This window comes from Dama dama, chromosome 30 (assembly GCF_033118175.1).
Source record: "Dama dama isolate Ldn47 chromosome 30, ASM3311817v1, whole genome shotgun sequence".
NCBI classification, from domain to species: Eukaryota; Metazoa; Chordata; class Mammalia; order Artiodactyla; family Cervidae; genus Dama; species Dama dama.
The window spans coordinates 15,945,276-15,963,111 of record NC_083710.1 but is presented as its reverse complement, the minus strand read 5'-3'; the positions used below and the strand labels follow the sequence as shown (position 1 = coordinate 15,963,111).

Sequence of the window (17,836 nt, the reverse complement as noted above, 5' to 3'; positions counted from 1 at the left end):
AACTAAGTTATAGTTAATAGAAGTAAATAGTCAATGCTAAGTAATATAAAGAGTTTCAAAGCCTAAGGGAAAGTAGTACTTTGGAATGAATGAAATAATCATACACAGAGCATTTTAGAGGCCATTCTAGTGAGTAGACAATGAAAACACAACAATTCACTTTGAGTCTAGTATAGTCTTAATACCTAAACCAGGTAAGAATAACATATGAGAGGAAATTATAAATCACATTCATGGAATGTGTACAGAAATCCTAAATGAAATACTAACAAACCAAATGTAGATACATATTATATATAATTTATCTGTATAAATAAATTATGAGCAACCTGGAGTTACCTCAAGAATGTGAAGAAATTTCAATATTCTTTTTTTAAATTTACCATATTAACATGAGTGAGTGAGAGTGAAGTCACTCAGTCGAGTCTGACTCTCTGCGATCTCATGGACTGTAGCCTGCCAGCCTCTCCATCCATGGGATTTTCCAGGCAAGAGTACTGAAGTCAGTTGCCATTTCCTTCTCCAGAAGATATTCCTGACTCAGAGATCGAACCCGGGTCTCCTGCGCTGCAGGCAGACTCTTTACTGTCTGAGCCACAAGGGAAAGCGTAGTAACATATTACATATTAGCATATTACTGAGAAAAATTTTCATTTTAATAAATCATTAAAAAGGGTTTGATAGAACTCAGCAGCCAAACTTGAAAACAAACCACAGCAAAAGTAGACAAACAATATGCTTAGCTAACCATGAATCAAAGAGAAGTTCTTAATCTGATAAAGGGCAGGTACTAAAAATTTATAGCGAACATTCTTAGGGTATATTACTTTATAGAGCTAGGAACTAAACAAGAATGTTGCCTCTTGTACTTTTAGATTGGCTAAAAGTTATATGATTAGCTACATAAAAAAATTCAAGAGAAGCTTCATGTAAACTACATTTTAGAACAGATGCAATATAATGATATTACTTATACACCCAAGTCAGTGATATTCCTATCCATATATTCCAGTAAAAATCAATGAAGAAGTTGAATTTAAAAAAAAATAATACCATTCAAAATAATAATAGAAAGCTTTGCAAACCTGAGAATAAATTTAATGAGTGGCATATAATGCTTTTATGGAAAAAAGCATGAATCTCCATTAAAAGTTGTAAGAGATTGCTGTGGGAAATGGGATACTGTACTATGTTCATAAAACAGAAGATGAAGTATTTTCCCCTACAAGCTGTTTTTTCCCCCTACATTGATACGTAGATATAGTTTGGTCAAATACCACCAAGGTTACAGTGAATTAGACAAGTTTATCTTGAAATTAATATAAAAGGCCAATAACATCCAAAGAAATTTTGAGAAAGATTGAGGAGATACACTTTCTCTACCAGATATCAAAATCCATTATAAAGTTATATTTATTTTAAAAGTGATGTTGGTGCAAGAAAAGACAAATAGAGCATTAGAATAGACTCTAGAGCCCTGAAACAGACCCACATATTTTTGGGAACTTGGTATTAATATATGTTACAAGTAGCATTATAAATCAGTGTGGAAGAGCTAAGGGTTGGCCTCCTATTGCCCGATATGCTTCATTTTCCTCATTTGTTCGGGTGGTCTAATGTTTTTGAGAATGTAGGTTCTAGTTGTAAATATATTTAAACTTCCATGCTACTTCTGATTATTTGGTAGGGCTGTCTGGTACATGGTTGCAAATAAATCTGAAGCATGTTCAATTTCAGCAGGGGAGAGTACCATACTGCAAACGATAACTGTCATTGCCATTGAAATGGAGACATACACGCCTTGTTTGCTGTCCTCTGCAGGCTTCAGAGGGCGGTTTGGAACAGTTTAGTACAGGGACAATGTGAGGAGAGGTTGCCAGACAGATTAGATAGATGTAAATGGTTTCTGGGAATGGCACACAATGTCTAAGCTTGGAAACGATCATGTCAATCAAGGTGGTTTGACAGGTCATTGTCAATCAATGGATATGCAGCCACAGGGCATGATGTTCATGAGACAGTGATGAGAGAAAGGTAGGGCAGGGTGCCAAGACAAGGGCTCAGGAAACAAGATAAAAGCCCAGTTTACCAGGTCTGAGAGAGGAAGTGAGGGCTTGGCTTTTAATGACAAGGCATCAATCTGAAAACCGTGATGAAAGGTCAGAGAACAGCAGTAAGCCTCACTTGATGCTGAGCTGATGACCCCCGCCACCCGCCATCACAGCCCAAAACCAAAATGAGGCAGTCGGCAAGAGATGGTTGACTTCAGATGTGTGGTTTGGGATGTTACAGGGACGGGAAACCCAACCATTTTTTACATATTTAGGCTTTTGCTTTCTTACTCACACCAGCATCTCTTTTATTTATGCTTATACTCAAGCCTGTGGGAGCCACCAGAGATTTAGAGCTATGGAAAACACCGTTTAGTAGTTTATGTTCTTGGGACTTGCCCAGCAGTGCAGTAGTAAAGACTGTGAGCTTCCACTGCAGGGGGTGCAGATTCAGTGCCTGGTGGGGGAACTGAGATCCAGCAAGCCGTGTGGAATGGCCAAAAAAAAAAAAAAAAAAAAAAGTGCAAGTTCTTAGTATGTTTATTGAAACATCATGGCACATAATTTTGTGTGGAAAGGAAACTCTTGTTTTCATATTCTAAGCCCATGATGTTCATGTAATCTGTTTGTAATTGAAGTATGCCTCTGTCACTCACTAGATGGTTGTTTTGACAACATAGGTATGGAATAGATAAGCAGGTATATATTTTTTAATGGAAGGAAAAACCAAACTGAATAATCTTAAAGTCATACAGTAATTTGTTATATATGTTCTAATTTGTGTTAGAAAATAAAGAAAACCTCATTCATCCACCTTTGCTAATTTGAATTTGTGATTGCCAGTTTAAAGAATGTTAAAGTGGGGTTGTTTTATCTATTTAAGAAAACTGGAAAAGTCAGTTAAATGATAAACAAGATTTACAAGTTATACCAAATCCATTTTAAAAAGTAAATTATGTCCTGCAAACTATTGTATATAAACAAATAGTGCTAATTACACATTGTCTAGTCGCTCAAGTTGTGTCCGACTCTTTTGTGACCCTGCGGACTGTAGCCTGGCAGGCCCCTCTGTCTATGGTATTTTCCAGGCGAGAATACTGGAGTGGGCTGCCATTTCCTTCTCCAGGGGATCTGCCCAACCCAGGGGTTGAATCCATGTCTCTGGTGTCTCCTGCATTGGCAGGTGGATTCTTTACTACTGTGCCACCTGGGAAGCCACAATTAAACATTAGTTTTCCTTATTAAAGGAGATTTAATAAACATACTTCATCTTCATACATGCTTGAGTTTTATTCTAAAGTATTTTATTATTAAGATTTCACAGATCAAGACAGATCATCCTTAATTGGTCATGTGTCTGTCTAAGTTTCAGAAGATATTTTGGAATCACAGAAAGCTTTGACTTTATCAATCCATCATTCCTACCCCACCAGGTTTTTACCAAGCCTTGCAAGGTCAGCATTAGAAAAAAATCTGGCAGATGCTGCAATAGAAATAAGTACTGATAATAGTCCGGAGTCTGATTTGGAGGATTACAAATGTAAGTATTTGAATTGTTTCTCTTTTAAGTGAATTACTAAACATTTGTATTATTTATTACATGTGTGTGTGTGTATGAAAATTGCTCAGTTGTGTCCAACTCTTTACATCCCCATGGACTGTAGCCTGCCAGGCTCCTCTGTCCATGGAATTCTCCAGGCAAGAATACTGGAGAGGGTTGCTGTTGCCTTCTCCCGGGTATCTTCCCAACCCAGGAATCAAACCCAGGTATCCTGCATTGCAGGCGGATTCTTTACCATCTGAGCTACATATTATTATATTAATAATAATGTAATAAATTATTATTATTTCAATTAAAAATGTTTTTGGTCTCCACCCATTTTGTTTCATGTATTGTGTTGAAGAATCTTTTATTTTAAAAAATGTTTCCTTTATTTCAGTGCATACCAGATGTAGGTCCTCCCCCAAGAGGTCACAATTGACATGAATATTAAAAGCTCAGATAATTCCTACTGTAAATAAACATGTAACTTTGTTTTACCTTTTATTTCAAGGGTCTTTCACCATAGGACCTAGTGTACTGTTCTCTTTGCACAGCATTTACATTTTGGGGATCACCAGTGTCCTACAGGACATGTTTGGGAAACTGTCTAGGTTGATGTAGACTAAAATAATATTCTGAGTATCACTTCATGTCTTCTTACTCCTTTCATTTCTACCTGATTGTCTTTTATGCTACTTCTCTTCTGGATAACCATAAGTATAATTTGAGTTTGGGGGAGGTTTGGATCTTTCTGTAAAAGTACCCTGTTCTTCATTTAGAGCACAATGACAGGTTCTCTGCTTTTTGAGGGTCATTAACTGTCTTATAAAAATATTCAATGTGTGATCACTCTCTTAAAGGGACTTATTGTGACTTTCTTTGCAGTAGATGTTTTTAATAGTTGAAGATACATTGAAATGAGAACTTTATATTAAGGAGATAAGGTGATTTTTTTACAGTAAAATATAAACTCAACATACTAATGGATCTGGCTACAGAAATGAAGAGCCAACTCAGAGACAGAATAACTCTGGGACTTGGAGATTCATAACAGCACTTGATTGAATCCTTTAACATATCCCCCCCACCACCACCACCCAAAAAAAAAGATTGCATCATTCAAATGATAGATTGTTTAGTCTTGGTAATAAGCCAGTGTTGGCACTTCCCATCTAAGCCTTGTGTAGGAAGGAGATAAGGAAACTAAGAGGCTTTTGACTTATCTGGTCCCATTCATCTTTAATATCTTCTTTCTTATAGAGAATTCCTGTAATTTATCCTCCTGTTCAGAGGATGAGGTTCACCAAACAGCCTTCTGATAAGGATTTGGCTTTCCATGCAAGTCTCCTTCTGAATAAAATGCTGATATGGAAACAATATATCGTGTAGTCTATATGAAATTTTCAGTTTTCATTGCAATGTAATATATTTCAGTTCTGGTTTTATATATCAATTTATCTATAGATTAAAATATATGTCTTTAACATTCTCCTGGGAGTTGGGTGTGCCCTCTGTTGTAAGGATAAAATCAGATTTTGAGCCTACTGGACTGGACTGAGGACCTTGACAAATTTACCAAATTAATGCCATCCTGTGAGATTTCTTAGAAGACTGCTAGCCATCTTTCCACCAGGGAAGTACTACCATCACCATTCTCTGAGTGCCTTTCCCTTTTCTAGCTTGCGATTGTAGCAGTAAACATTGGCTGAGTTATTTAAATGTTCTTAAAGTCCTAAATCTACTGAATTGGTATCTTTCATAAACTAAGCCATAGATGGTGTCAAATGCTGTTTGAACCTGAAGTCATGTGTCATCTCAGCATATGAGTATGTAGTAAACTCACTGCCACAGTCCTGGTCTTTCCCTTTACAGTTTTGTATGGGATCTATTTCAGAGACCTGGTGCACTTCCTGGTAGCTCAGACGGTAAAGCATCTGCCTGCAGTGCGGGAGACCCAGGTTCAATCCCTGGGTCGGGAAGATCTCCTGGAGAAGGAAATGGCAACCTACTCCAGTATTCTTGCCAGGAAAATCCCATGGACGGAGGAGCCTGGTAGGCTACCGTCCGTGGGGTCGCAAAGAGTCGGACACGACTGAGCGACTTGACTTTTTTTCTTTCAGAGACCTGAAAGTAGTAAGTAAATAGTAAATTCTTGACATGGCAGCTCATGGTTTTCTCCGCCAATAGAACTCTTGAATGAAAGGAAATGGTAGGGAGCTATTGGAGGGAGAGGTCTACTGTGTTTTGGCAAATGGGTAGCACTCAGTGGTGATTAAACAGGCTGGGAGTGTAATTATTTTAACCTCAAAATTGTTCATGGTACTCCATAGAAGTAAATATTGGTTTCTCTCCTTGTCTTTCAAAATGCGCTAGCACAAAAATAGCCAATTTTTCATTTTAAAGAGAAGGGAGAAAAGATGGGACAGTTGCCTAAGACGTTGTAATTGTCTACCTGCTTGCTCAGGTATGTCCACAGGGTGAGATTTATTTGGAGATCACACTGCAGAAAGAACATTGTTGTGGTTGTCATTTAGTCACTAACTCCTGTCTGACTCTTTGCCACCCTGTGGACTGTAGCCCACCAAGCTTCTCTGTCCCTGCGATCTCCCTGGCAAGAACACTGGAGTGGGTTGCCATTTCCTTCTCCAGGAGATTTTCCTGACCCAGGGTTCCCCTGTCTCCCTGCTTTGCAGATGGATTCTTTACCACTCAGCTACTGGGAAGCCAGAAAGAACAGCATCCTATACTAAATTCTGTTTTTAGCTCTACCTATACTGGGTGATTTTAAGCTCTAGCTGTAGCTGGGTGATTTTAAGCAAATTATTTAATTCGTGTTCTTCTTAGCTTCCTCGTAACTCTTGTTTCCTTGTTAAGAGATTTACATGAAATCATGCGAGAAAACAATGAGCTGAAGCTGAGGTCTGGCACATGGAAGGTCCTCAATAAATAATAGCTTCTATTATGGTCAATATGACTACAACAACTAAAATTATTATGTTATTATCATGGGCCTTCAAATGTGTCATGTATTGAGTATGTGTATCTCCTTACCGTAGAGAATTCATGTGAGATATGTCCCCTGACTTGAAGAAATTTGTAACTTAGTTTCATGGCTTTAAGGAGCTCATTTTCTATTCTAGACCAACTATTTAAAGCAAATAGGGGACAATACAGTATAATCATCACAGAACAACTGTAGCACCTGCGGTGCTTATTTGGAAATACAGATCTGGACCTTTCCTAAAACTAGTGGTTTGAAAGGTCTGGGGTCAGTTCATCTGTATTTTTGACTAGAGCTCTAGGGGATTCTTCTATGGGTTCTAGAAAAAGAAAATATATTCATGGTACTTCCGAATTTTCAAATGTATGTATTTTAGAGTCTCTGACCAAACAGCTCATAAAGGTGGCTTGACTGAGTTCTGGGTTTTTCCATCTCAATCTTATCTATATGTTGCTTGCTCCGTATGTTGTTTTAAATAAAATTTTTAATATTTTGAAACATCGTCAGCCTTTTTGTAGAGCTTTTAAGATTTTTTTGCAAAGCTATGATGGTTTATTACTACCTTCAAGCTTATTTCTTTTAGATGTTAGATTAAAATTCCTTGATGAGCCTACAAAATGTTAAAGATGCTATATTGTATCCTGTTCAGGCTGGACTTGGCTTCTCTGAGGACAAGGCTACAAATAATTCTCTTTCCTATGTGAAATGTTTAGGTGAAGTCTCTTCTGGATCTCTGAGGATTGGTGCGGTTAGTGCACCAATCTATAATGCCCACGAGAAAATGAAAGTGCCTGATGTTTTGTTCTATGACAACATCCAGGTAAGATCAGGAGTTTGCATTCATGGGTAAATAAATCACCTCTTACATTGTGGAAATTAACTCCAGTTCAAGTATAACTGATGTCTATATTTGTAATCTGCTAAGTTTCATTTGGATGTTGCAGAATGAAGTGTTGAAACATCTTTTATTATTCCATTGTAAAGTTATAAATTCTTTCCAAAGTTACTTGAGAATGGAAAGAGTTGCTGCAATGATTAGAGTAATAAATTTATATGCACACATAACTATACTTTAAGTAAAATGAATATATTATTAAATTAAAAACAAAAAGCACTCATATTCATTCTCCTGCATTTTTGTTAGTTAAATCATTTCAAGTAATTGAAAGAAGGATGTGTCCTATGTATTCTTTTCCTCATGTTTCTTTCCTTTTTCTGAAAATGCCTAGTATTTTTCTATTCTTTACTTTTTTAAATCTTTTTTCAGTGGACCGGAGTAGACAAATTTCCACTTGTATATGGTGCTTCGACTAAGACACAGAAAGAAGTGTGTGCCCAGAAAGCTGTATTATAGATGTTCACTTTAATAAGAAATTTTTCAAGAGAAAATTATTCATAATATGAAAGGATTTTTTTCTTTTCCAGATTTTCTGTCATGTGGTCATGTATTTATTTTATAATATAAAACATACTTAAATATTTCTCTAATATTTGGCCAGCAATTTGAATATATATTATAATCCCACATTTACAAATTATGTTTGAAGTAGTTCTTACCATTTTCTCTGTATTAAGGAATTAGAGAATTAAAGTAAATTATTTTTATCTGCCATTCCCCACTTCTGATTGTTGTCCTATGAGTACCATAATTTGTGTCCCTACATTACATTAACAATAAAAGGTATCTAGGCAAATTCTTCTTTCTCCATAAAAGTCTTGATTAAATATTTTTGAAGTCTGTCCAAATTATAATTACCCATGACATAGTGAAAGGCATAGCCTGGATTTGCTTTTTCTTTTTTTTTTTTTCATTCTATGGGCCATTAACTAACGTCAGTTTTATTTTTCTTCCAGAGCATTAATGCTCTTATACAAGCAGGGAACAAAAGAACAGAAAATAAGGTTACTTATAAGGCACAAAGGAATAAAGAATCTTGTCTGTCAAAGACCAAAACATGATTGTAAGGAAAATATTTTCAAGCATTTGTGCTACCACACTCTGTTCATGTAGTAGAAAGGAATGAATTAAAAAGAATCAGGAAACTGTGTCATAAGTGACAATTTGAAAAACTCCATGGCAGCAAAGGTTGAAAAGACTCCCCCGCATGTAAGAATTCAGGAAATTCGGTAGCAGGGAGGGCCATTGTGCCCTTGAACACAGTGTCTGTTGCCATGGCATTTGTGACATAGACGCTGAGGACCGCAGTGCTGCTGTGGGCTTTACACAGTGGCCCTGAGGGACTTCTGTAGCCTGCCTCCAAATGTGCCCTCTCTTCACAAAGCGTTATGAATTAACCGTTAATGAGAAGTTCTAGCTGTGCCAGTTCTCGGAACGATGACTTGATTAAATTCAGTTCTGTTGCTTGTGTTACTATTGTCCCTTCTGTTGCACTTCACCTAGGAACCAGTGTCTTCGGTACCTCCTGAATATTCAGGTGCTTCCATACCATCTTGTTCTGTGCCTGTGGTCTGCTTGCCACTCTGTGTTATAACTGATTTTTAAAACACTTTTTCCACACTACTAAGATAAAACCTTGTGTTGTGTTTTAATTTTGTATCTCTAGCACATTGCATAGTGCCTGGCACATAGTGACTATTGAGTAAATATGTGTTGAGTGAGTTAATGAAAGAAGGAAAAAGATTTTGAATGTTCTTAATTAGGAGTATATTTTTATTATATCTCTCTTTAAGGAATATTTTACTTGCAGTAGTAAAGAGGAGAAATTGGAGGAGAGATTAATAGCCTCTTAAACCTAATGAGCTTTAGAGCTGAAAAAAAATTTTTTTTAAATGTCTGCCTTGTATCTATCCTTTTTCTAGGATATTATTGGATTGGCCAAACAGTTGGTTCAGATTTTTAAACCCAAACAAACTTTTTGACCAATCCAATATCAGAACACAGAGATTAAAGTACATACATACACAGTTCCAGGGCTCAAGTTGCCTGAATCTCTCAAGGGGAAAAGCAAGCAAGTGCACGTGGTTACTATACAGTGTGATCGAAGTACACACAAGTTACTATGGTAGCATTGATGAGGTGATGGTCCCAGATTGGAATGATCCTGGAAAATGAGTTCACTAGGTGAAGTTGAAAGACTCAGGCAGAGACACTAGCATTTCCAGAGACATGGCTACATAAGAGTGGAGCTCATTTAGGAAGCTACATCTAATTAATTGTCGTGGCCAGAGGTGAGGTTTAAAATGGAAGAATGACAAGAAATGAGACTGATGAGTTAAAAGGTCATTTTATATGTGCCTTGCTAATGAAGGAACTGGGAAACTATGCAGAAGAAGTGAGAAAGCTGTTGAAAGCTTTGAGGAACATTTCTGCTTTTGCTAACTTTGCGTTCATTCTGTATCATTACCTGTGAGCTGGAACAGAGACAGAGAGGGACTAGTTAGGAGGCTGTGGCAGTAGTCCAGGTGGACCTAGGGAGGGTCTGAACGAAGACAGAGACAGTGGGGACAGTGGAGAGGACACACTGTGGAGCCACATAGGAGCTAGGGAGAGCCGATGGAGCTTTCTGTTGGATGAAAGTCAGAGTCTCACTCACGGAGCACGCAGTCTGCTCGGAAAGTCCACAGAAGAGTAAAGAGGAAATGATTCTCCACTGTGCCCATGATTGGACCACACAGTGGGACAGTGATGGGGGATGAGCTTGAGACTAAATCAAAAAGATAAAGAGTAATCCTTGTTCCGAAGGTATTAGTCATTTAAAGAATTTTGGGGAAGAAAAAAACTGACATGATTGTGAACAGAGAAATGACTGTCAGTACCATGGAACATATATTGACTCAAGGAGACACTGAAGTTTGAGATGCCACATTGGTTGGTAAAAATCTAGGCCAGAGATGAGAAAGGGAAAAAAAAAAAATTAGATGAAAGCTATGGGAGTGGGAAAAAAAAAAAAAAAGGATAGATACAGTAAATTTGAGGTGGCTGGATAGCTTAGATTTGGCTTTTGCTAAGGGCCAACTGAGTTGGGCAGGAAGATGGTGATGATTGGGTCAGGTTGTAGAAAATGATGCTATTAATTGGGATTAAAAATACAGGCTAAAGAATGAAGCTGTGGAGAAAGGAATGAGCCAAGTTTTGGGTGAATTAAGTTCTAGGAGACTGGGAAACAGCCAAGTATAACTCAGTATTTGCTCAGAAATGTGGGGCTGGAGTCAAGAAGAAAGGTCTTGCTGTTGAAGATCAGTGTAAAGTTAGTGGTTGAAGCCATGGAATAGATGAGTGGGTTTAGGGAGAGTAGGGTCAGCAGTGACTCTTCCAGCACTGAGGTGCATGTTGCCCTCCTTCCCCCTTTAGATGGGTGCCCACGTACAAGAAGGCTTAACCTGGTCTGCCCTATCCTGTGATTCCCAGGAAAGCAGGTAACAAGGTAGTGAAAGAGAACAGAAAAAGGAAGATAATCGGTACTTAAGTAATTGCTGCAAAAAGAAGATACAACCCAAAACACCACGGAGAGACACTGTTAGAGAGGTAGGAGGGAATCAGGAGAGGAGACTGAAGAATTCGTCTGTGGTACCGAGGGGGCTGGGAGGTTAAGAGAAGAATTGTGTAGGCATGATCTTAGCCTCAGCTAACGTTTGTTGACTTGAATAATCTAGTTAGGTGTAATCAGGGCAAAAAGCAGGAAGACATGAGAAAAGTAAAGAAGACGACGACTATAGTTTGAATTATTAGTCAGTATTCACAATGCTTTTTTACCTGCTATCTAGGTGTTTGTGCCAACTTTTCTATTTTTCATGGAGATTAGCCCAGGTATTTCTGGAAGAACTTAATGTTTTCTGGAAATTGGCACTGATTGTTCATCTTAGGTAGACGGAAGAGTTCTGCAGACCAAATTATCACTAGAACCCAAATTAGAAGCCAAAAGTTGTAAGTCTCCCTTTTAACTTGGGTAACCATGTACCCTCGTTTGCTCAGAATAGTCCCTGTTTATACTTGTTGTCCCAGCATAATTATTAGTAACATCTTATTTTATTCTATAAAGTACTCTAGAATGAACAAAATAGCTGACACTACTTCAAGCCTCATTAAAACTCCAGTTCCACGGTTTATCTGAAAGCATTTTTAAAAAATTAAAATTACCAAGATAAACATTAAGGAAAACTCATCTATTCTTGAAGGAGGGGGAAAGCTTTCTTAGTTTTTCTAGAAACTCTGAAAGAAAATATTGGTATTGGTGAGAAGTATTTTAGATGTGGAAAAAAAATCACAAACCAAGTTTAAAAAAAAGAGTGGCAAACAAGAAAACTATCTACAGCATTTATAAGATGCAAAAGGTTAAGTTGCCTTTTTCGCAAATAGAGAACTTCAATAATTTAGTGCTTTGAGGCCATTATTGTTTTGATACAGAAAACCAAGAGGAAATAGGAATATCAATCGTTCCAGGCTGTAGTTCTCCCTTTAATCCTGGATGAGCCTTTTTGACCTACTTACAATTGTCCTATTTTTCAAGATACAAAAGAGCAATGTAATTTCCTCTGTGACTACTGTGAACAACTTTAATCTTACTCTTATTATATTGTGTCATGATTTGAACTTAAAAATATGAAAAATTTTAAAAAATATATAATTTTTTGAAGTATAGTTGCTGACATTTTTAATTCTAAACCTACACATATACTTTGAAAGTCATAGTTAAGAAGTCAATGTAAGATTTTCCGTGAAATCTCCAATTGTTTTAGAAAGCCTTTGTATATTTACATTAGTAAGCATTAATTTAAATATCACATTAAATTATAAGCCAACTCTCCTTAGTACAATAGCTGAAAAATATTTGAGTCACATTATAAAAACTCTTTGAAATATGTATTGGTCAGTGGTTGATTCTTGCTAAGGTGGACCATTTCAGGTTTTCAATATCAGTGACCCAATTGGTTATATAACTTATTTTTGACCACAGCATGCATTTTAATTTTTTAGCATGTTCAAATTGAGTATTGTCTATTATGATAGATGTTTTACTTTTTTTGAAGATATCTTTATAGCTGTTAGCTTTCTTATTTCACCTTGATTATGCGAAATCAATTAACAATTAACAAAAACAATTAACCTCTAGTCATTTTTTCCTCTAGCACATGATAGTGATGGAAGATATGCTCAAAGACTTTCTTCTTGGAGAACACCTATTATTGGTTGGAAACCAGGTGAGTTATGGCTGAAACCAGGTACTAATGAATACTAATGAAACCAGGTACTAATAATAATATGGTTTAAAAGCCATATATTCCTTCTGCTTGATGGAATAAATTTTCAAAAATGATTTTTTTCCCCCAGCTAAATGACTATTTGAAATAAAAAAATAGAGTCTTCTACCTTCTAAACTTTAGAATTACCTCAGGGCTTAAATCACGACCTCCCACCTGCCCCATTCAATCTTCCATCAATTCCTATCCATTCTGCCTTATAAATATCTTCTTTCTGATACCTATCACCCAGCCCAGCTCACCATCATCTATCACTTGGATTACAGAAGTGGTTTCCTAATACAGTTTCACCCAACCTTACACCCGCTGTGATCTACTTTTCACTCTGTAGCCAGATGGATACTTGAGAAACTAAAATCTGAGTCTTTTTTTTTTTTTTTTTTTTTTTTCGCTTAAATCGGTTCCCCATTGCCTCCCCACTCCCCATACTAGTCTTTAGTATGGCTTAGAGTGTCCCACAGGAGCAGCCCCTGCCCACCTACCCAGTCCTAAGGTTTGGCTCCTTCCTTTCTTAAATTTGGTGTTAGCTTGAGCCACACTGAGGGCTTCCCAGGTGGCTCAGGGCTAAAGAATCCGCCTGCCAATGCAGGAGACCTGGGTTCAGTCTCAGGGTTAGGAAGAGCCCCTGGAGGAGGAAATGGTAACCCACTCCATTATCCTTGCCTGGGAAATCCCATGGACAGAGAAGCCTGGCAGGCCACAGTCCATGGGGTCACATAGAGTCGGACGCGACTGAACCACTGACCTCGATGCACCACTCTGAACGTCCTTCAGTCCTGATCTCCACTCTGGTCCTTGAAGCACGCTCTTCTCTCTGCCTGGAGCACTCACCATGCCCTTCCCACACCCCTTTTCTCTCACTCTGGAGGTGTTCCCTTGTCCCGGCTGAGTTAGACTTCCCCTGTTCTGCATAACTTCCTTCCGTTTCCCCGTCATCACACTCGTCATGTGTCACTGTGTCCACACGTAGGACGACCGTCCTCCCAGCTTGTCTGTGTCCTCCTCAAGGTCAGGGACCTGGTTCTCGCTCATCTCTGTGTCCTTCCTTCCTGGTACAGTGCTTGCGGCCAAGTAGCAGATGCTGAGTACGTGTCTATGGAGGGATGGATGGCATTTTATTCTAATATCTAGAGGTTTCTGAAAATCTTCCTCAATGGCATTACCAAACTCAGAGTGAACAGCACCTTTGGTTTTTAAAATTAGTTTAAAACTAAGGATAACAAGCTTTCAAAAGAAGTTTGGTCTTTCTTTCTGTTTTTTAACTTATAAAAACAATACGTATTCTTTATTTAGTGCCTCAAACTTGATTTTTTTTTTAATAAAAATGGGCCAATTGAGCATTTTTTGTTTTTTTAATAAAAATAAAAATGGGCCAGTTGGGCTGTTTACTGGTCGAGTTCACAGACTTGGCAGTTAGCTGGCTAGAGGTCCAATCGCAACTCTTTTACAGATGGCTGTGACTTTGGGCACATTGCTGATCTTACTCAGGCCCAGTTTCCTCATACCTAATCTAGGAATACAAATCGTGTGCATTCTATTGGGCTAATGTAAGGATCACATGAGGTAATGCATGGGCTCACCAAGCCTGGCTCATGGTAGATGCTCAGTTACAATGAAATCTGTGGGTCACTGTGTTGTTGAAAAGGCCTTTAATACTCAGTTTCACTTTTTTTTTCTAAGCAAGAATTAAACAGTGAGCAGTAAAATATTCACAGTCTTCTCGTTCACTGTTTAGAAAGTCCTACCTACTTTTACTTAGTGAAAAATAATTTTTTCCTGATGAGTCTATGTACCAGAGTGAGAGGATGAGGATCAGTTAATAATCCGACACCCAGGCCTTGATACTGAGGCCCAGGAGGTCAGGTTCTCAACCGGCTCTGAACAATCATGACTCTCCTCTCACTTTGCAAAATGGTGACTTGATAGCCCAGTGTACCTCACAAACTCTTTATAAGTTGTTAAACTCTGGTATACTCAATGCACTCTCTTCCGATCTTCTGTGGTTACCTGAATTGCCTTAGACACAGTCTGCTGGCATCTCAACAGCTGCAGACCAAGAATACACAGAGCTGGCGGTTGAGGAATAATTTTTGCTAAGGTGCAGACTTTCAAAAGGAAGGTCCCTAGAGATCACGCTATGATGTTCAAGCAGCTTTGAAATATCCCAGCTGATACTGATGTCCTGGGGTTTAGTGGGTAGAATACAGTAAGAGTTTCCAGGTAAAGGCAGAGTTTACAATTGAGTTGGATAATAGAGTCAGGGTTTCACAAGAGTTGTCTAGGTTGAAAGGTTGAAGTTAGAGCTAGCCAGTAACCAGAGAGACAGGGAGAGCATTCTACTCTCTGGGGGACTGGGGAGAGCTATAGGGGGCTTCCCCGGTGGCTCAGATGGTAAAGAACCCACAATGTCAGAGACCTGGGTTCGATCCCTGGATTGGGAGGATTGCCTTGGAGAAGGGCATGGCAACCCATTTCAGTATTCTTGCCTGGAGAATCCCCATGGACAGAGGAGTCTGGCAGGCTACAGGCCATGGGGTCGCAAAGAGTCGGACAGGACTAAGTACAACACAGCACATATAGGGTGAAGACAGAGTTGGAGCCAAGGATTGCCTCTTGATAAGTTAAAAAGAGACTATGAAAGTGCTTTGAAGTCACCCTAGAGTGCTATACGAACGTTGGTGTGAAACCGTGTATGTTGCCTCTGGTCTATGTCTGTGTGTGTGTGAATGTGCACAGTCACGTTCGATTCTTTGTGACCCCGGAGCATGGAGCCTGCCTCTATCCATGGAACTTTCCAGGCAAGAACACTAGAGTGGGTTGCCATTTCCTACTCCAGGGGATCTTCCCAACCTGGAACTCACATCTCTTGGATCTCCTGCATTGACAGGCAGATTCTTTATGACTATTGCCACCTATTTCTAGTCCCAAGGAAAAGAATAAGGCCCAAAGGGCTAGGCGTTGGGTGGAGGGAAGAGCGGCTCCCTCTCTACATGTGCATGGGTGAACCCGGCATCAGTGAGGATGGAGATCCTACTGCATTTCATTGCCGAGAGTTGGCAAAGGAACCTCCGGGAAGACCCTGCTGAAACCCTCCAGAGATGCCAAGCAGAAGGCAGGATATTGCACCAACCTCTCAATCAGCACTGTTGTCAGCAGATCACAGTCTCTCCCCTGCTTTTATTGTAGGCTGTCACCCTCCACTTTGGAGAAAGAGAAATGTTGAAAAACAGAGATTGCCTTCATTAGAAATTTGCTACACTAACCATCCTTTCTCGTGTCAGAAGGGTCCTTTATCCTCTCATTATAAGCCTCTAAAGTGATCAGTGTCATACAATGATACCAGTGTTGCAGGGACTTTTCGTTAGATTTTATAAGTAAATTCTGCTACCTGTGTCCATGAAACCATCTAGTGAAAAACTAAGTCTCTCGGGCTGTCATTTGATATCTTCCTTTGTCTAATCTCACTCCACTTGCAGTCTGGTGTCTCATTTCTCCCCTGAACATCACGTCCTCAGATTTTAACACACTCTTTTCCAAATACCTTCTTGTTAGTTGCTCAGTCGTGTCTGACTCTTTGCGACCACATGGACCGTAGCCCATCAGGCTCCTCTGTCCTTGGGATTTTCCAGGCTAGAACACTGGAGTGGGTTGCCATTTCCTACTCCAAGAGATCCTGACTCAGGGATCGAACCCATGTCTCTTAATCTCCTGCGTTGGCAGACGGATTCTTTACCCCTGAGCCACGAGGGAAGCCCAAATACCTTCTTATCAGTGTTTTTATATTTTAGTGTTTGATCTTCACCAGCCTGCTCTCTTCTTTCCGCCATCTTTGCCTGTTCAAATCCTCCCCGTCTCAGAGGGCAGTGTGGTATCATGGAAAAGCAGAACGCTGGGAATCCAGAGGTCTGCCTTCCTGTGCAGACTGTTCGTCTCTGTGTGTAGTATTGGGTTCATTGCTCCCTCCTTAAAGGGCTTTGTCTTTTTTCGTTTCTTTCTCTTTCTTATCTGTAAAATGATAAGACTGGAACGGGTGTTTTCTATGGTCCCTCTGGCTGTAATATTCTGTAATATACTTTTTAAATAAAGTCTTCCTGAACACTTCAGGCTGAAGGTTTGGGTCCATTCTCTGAATTGTTACAGCGGGCCATGTAGATTTCTTTTGACTTCTGTTGGACTTATGCGTCCACCTGCCATCTCTCCTGAAAAGAGAGAGCCCCTTGAGAAGAGTCTTACTTGTTTTTGTGTCCTCCCTGATGTCTTGCACATAATAGACATTTAACAAATATACTTTAGAGGACTGCCTAGAATAAATTTCTGCTGAGTAGGCAAAATGATTTAGAAGTGATTTGAACTTAAAATTTAGGCTTTCTTGGATTATTTTCAGGAGATTCTAAAACCAACTGACTAAACTTCTTATTCAGTAAACTTGCACCTGTTTAATGAAGGAAACGATGGATAAGATAGAATCTAGGGAGTGAGAGAAAATACTTTCGTGGCCTGTATAGCTGGGTGTGATTATATACTGATGGGATCAGGTCAGAGACTGACAGCATTATCACTAGGACAGAATATTGAAACGCTAACTATTTAATTTTTTCTAATAATGATTAAGTGCTAAGTAGTATTTAGCTAGTTAAATGAGACACAACTTTGCACATGTGTACACTTGCCAGGTCAACAAGTGAAAACTGGACTTTTTATGGTAGCTGGTTAAAACCTTAATAGAACTTTTTGAATATTTTAGTCAACTTCAGTAACTTCCAAACTTGTTTTCATAAAGTAACATCTGTGTTAAGATATGGGGAAGATTCTATGGTTAGACTTTCATCTTTTCCTTTATTGAGGTATAACTGACAAGAAAAATTACAATATATTTAAAGTGTACAACATGATGATTTGATATATTGGGTTTGCCAAAAAGTTCGTTTGGGTTTTCCCATAACATCTGTTTTTAAATTGATTAATTTATTTTAATTGGAGGATAATTGCTTTACAATATTGTGGTGGTTTTTGCCATGCATC

General features: G+C 38.7%; 1 protein-coding gene across 1 annotated transcript in view; it reads left to right on the top strand.

Moving 5' to 3' along the window:
* Positions 1-17,836, top strand: part of VWA8 (von Willebrand factor A domain containing 8) — a 367,266-nt gene that overhangs the window by 120,302 nt on the left and 229,128 nt on the right. The window contains exons 18-20 of the mRNA XM_061133632.1: positions 3,485-3,591; positions 7,309-7,415; positions 12,683-12,754. Coding sequence (XP_060989615.1) covers positions 3,485-3,591; positions 7,309-7,415; positions 12,683-12,754 — 286 coding nt within the window. The remainder of the gene's footprint in view (positions 1-3,484; positions 3,592-7,308; positions 7,416-12,682; positions 12,755-17,836) is intronic.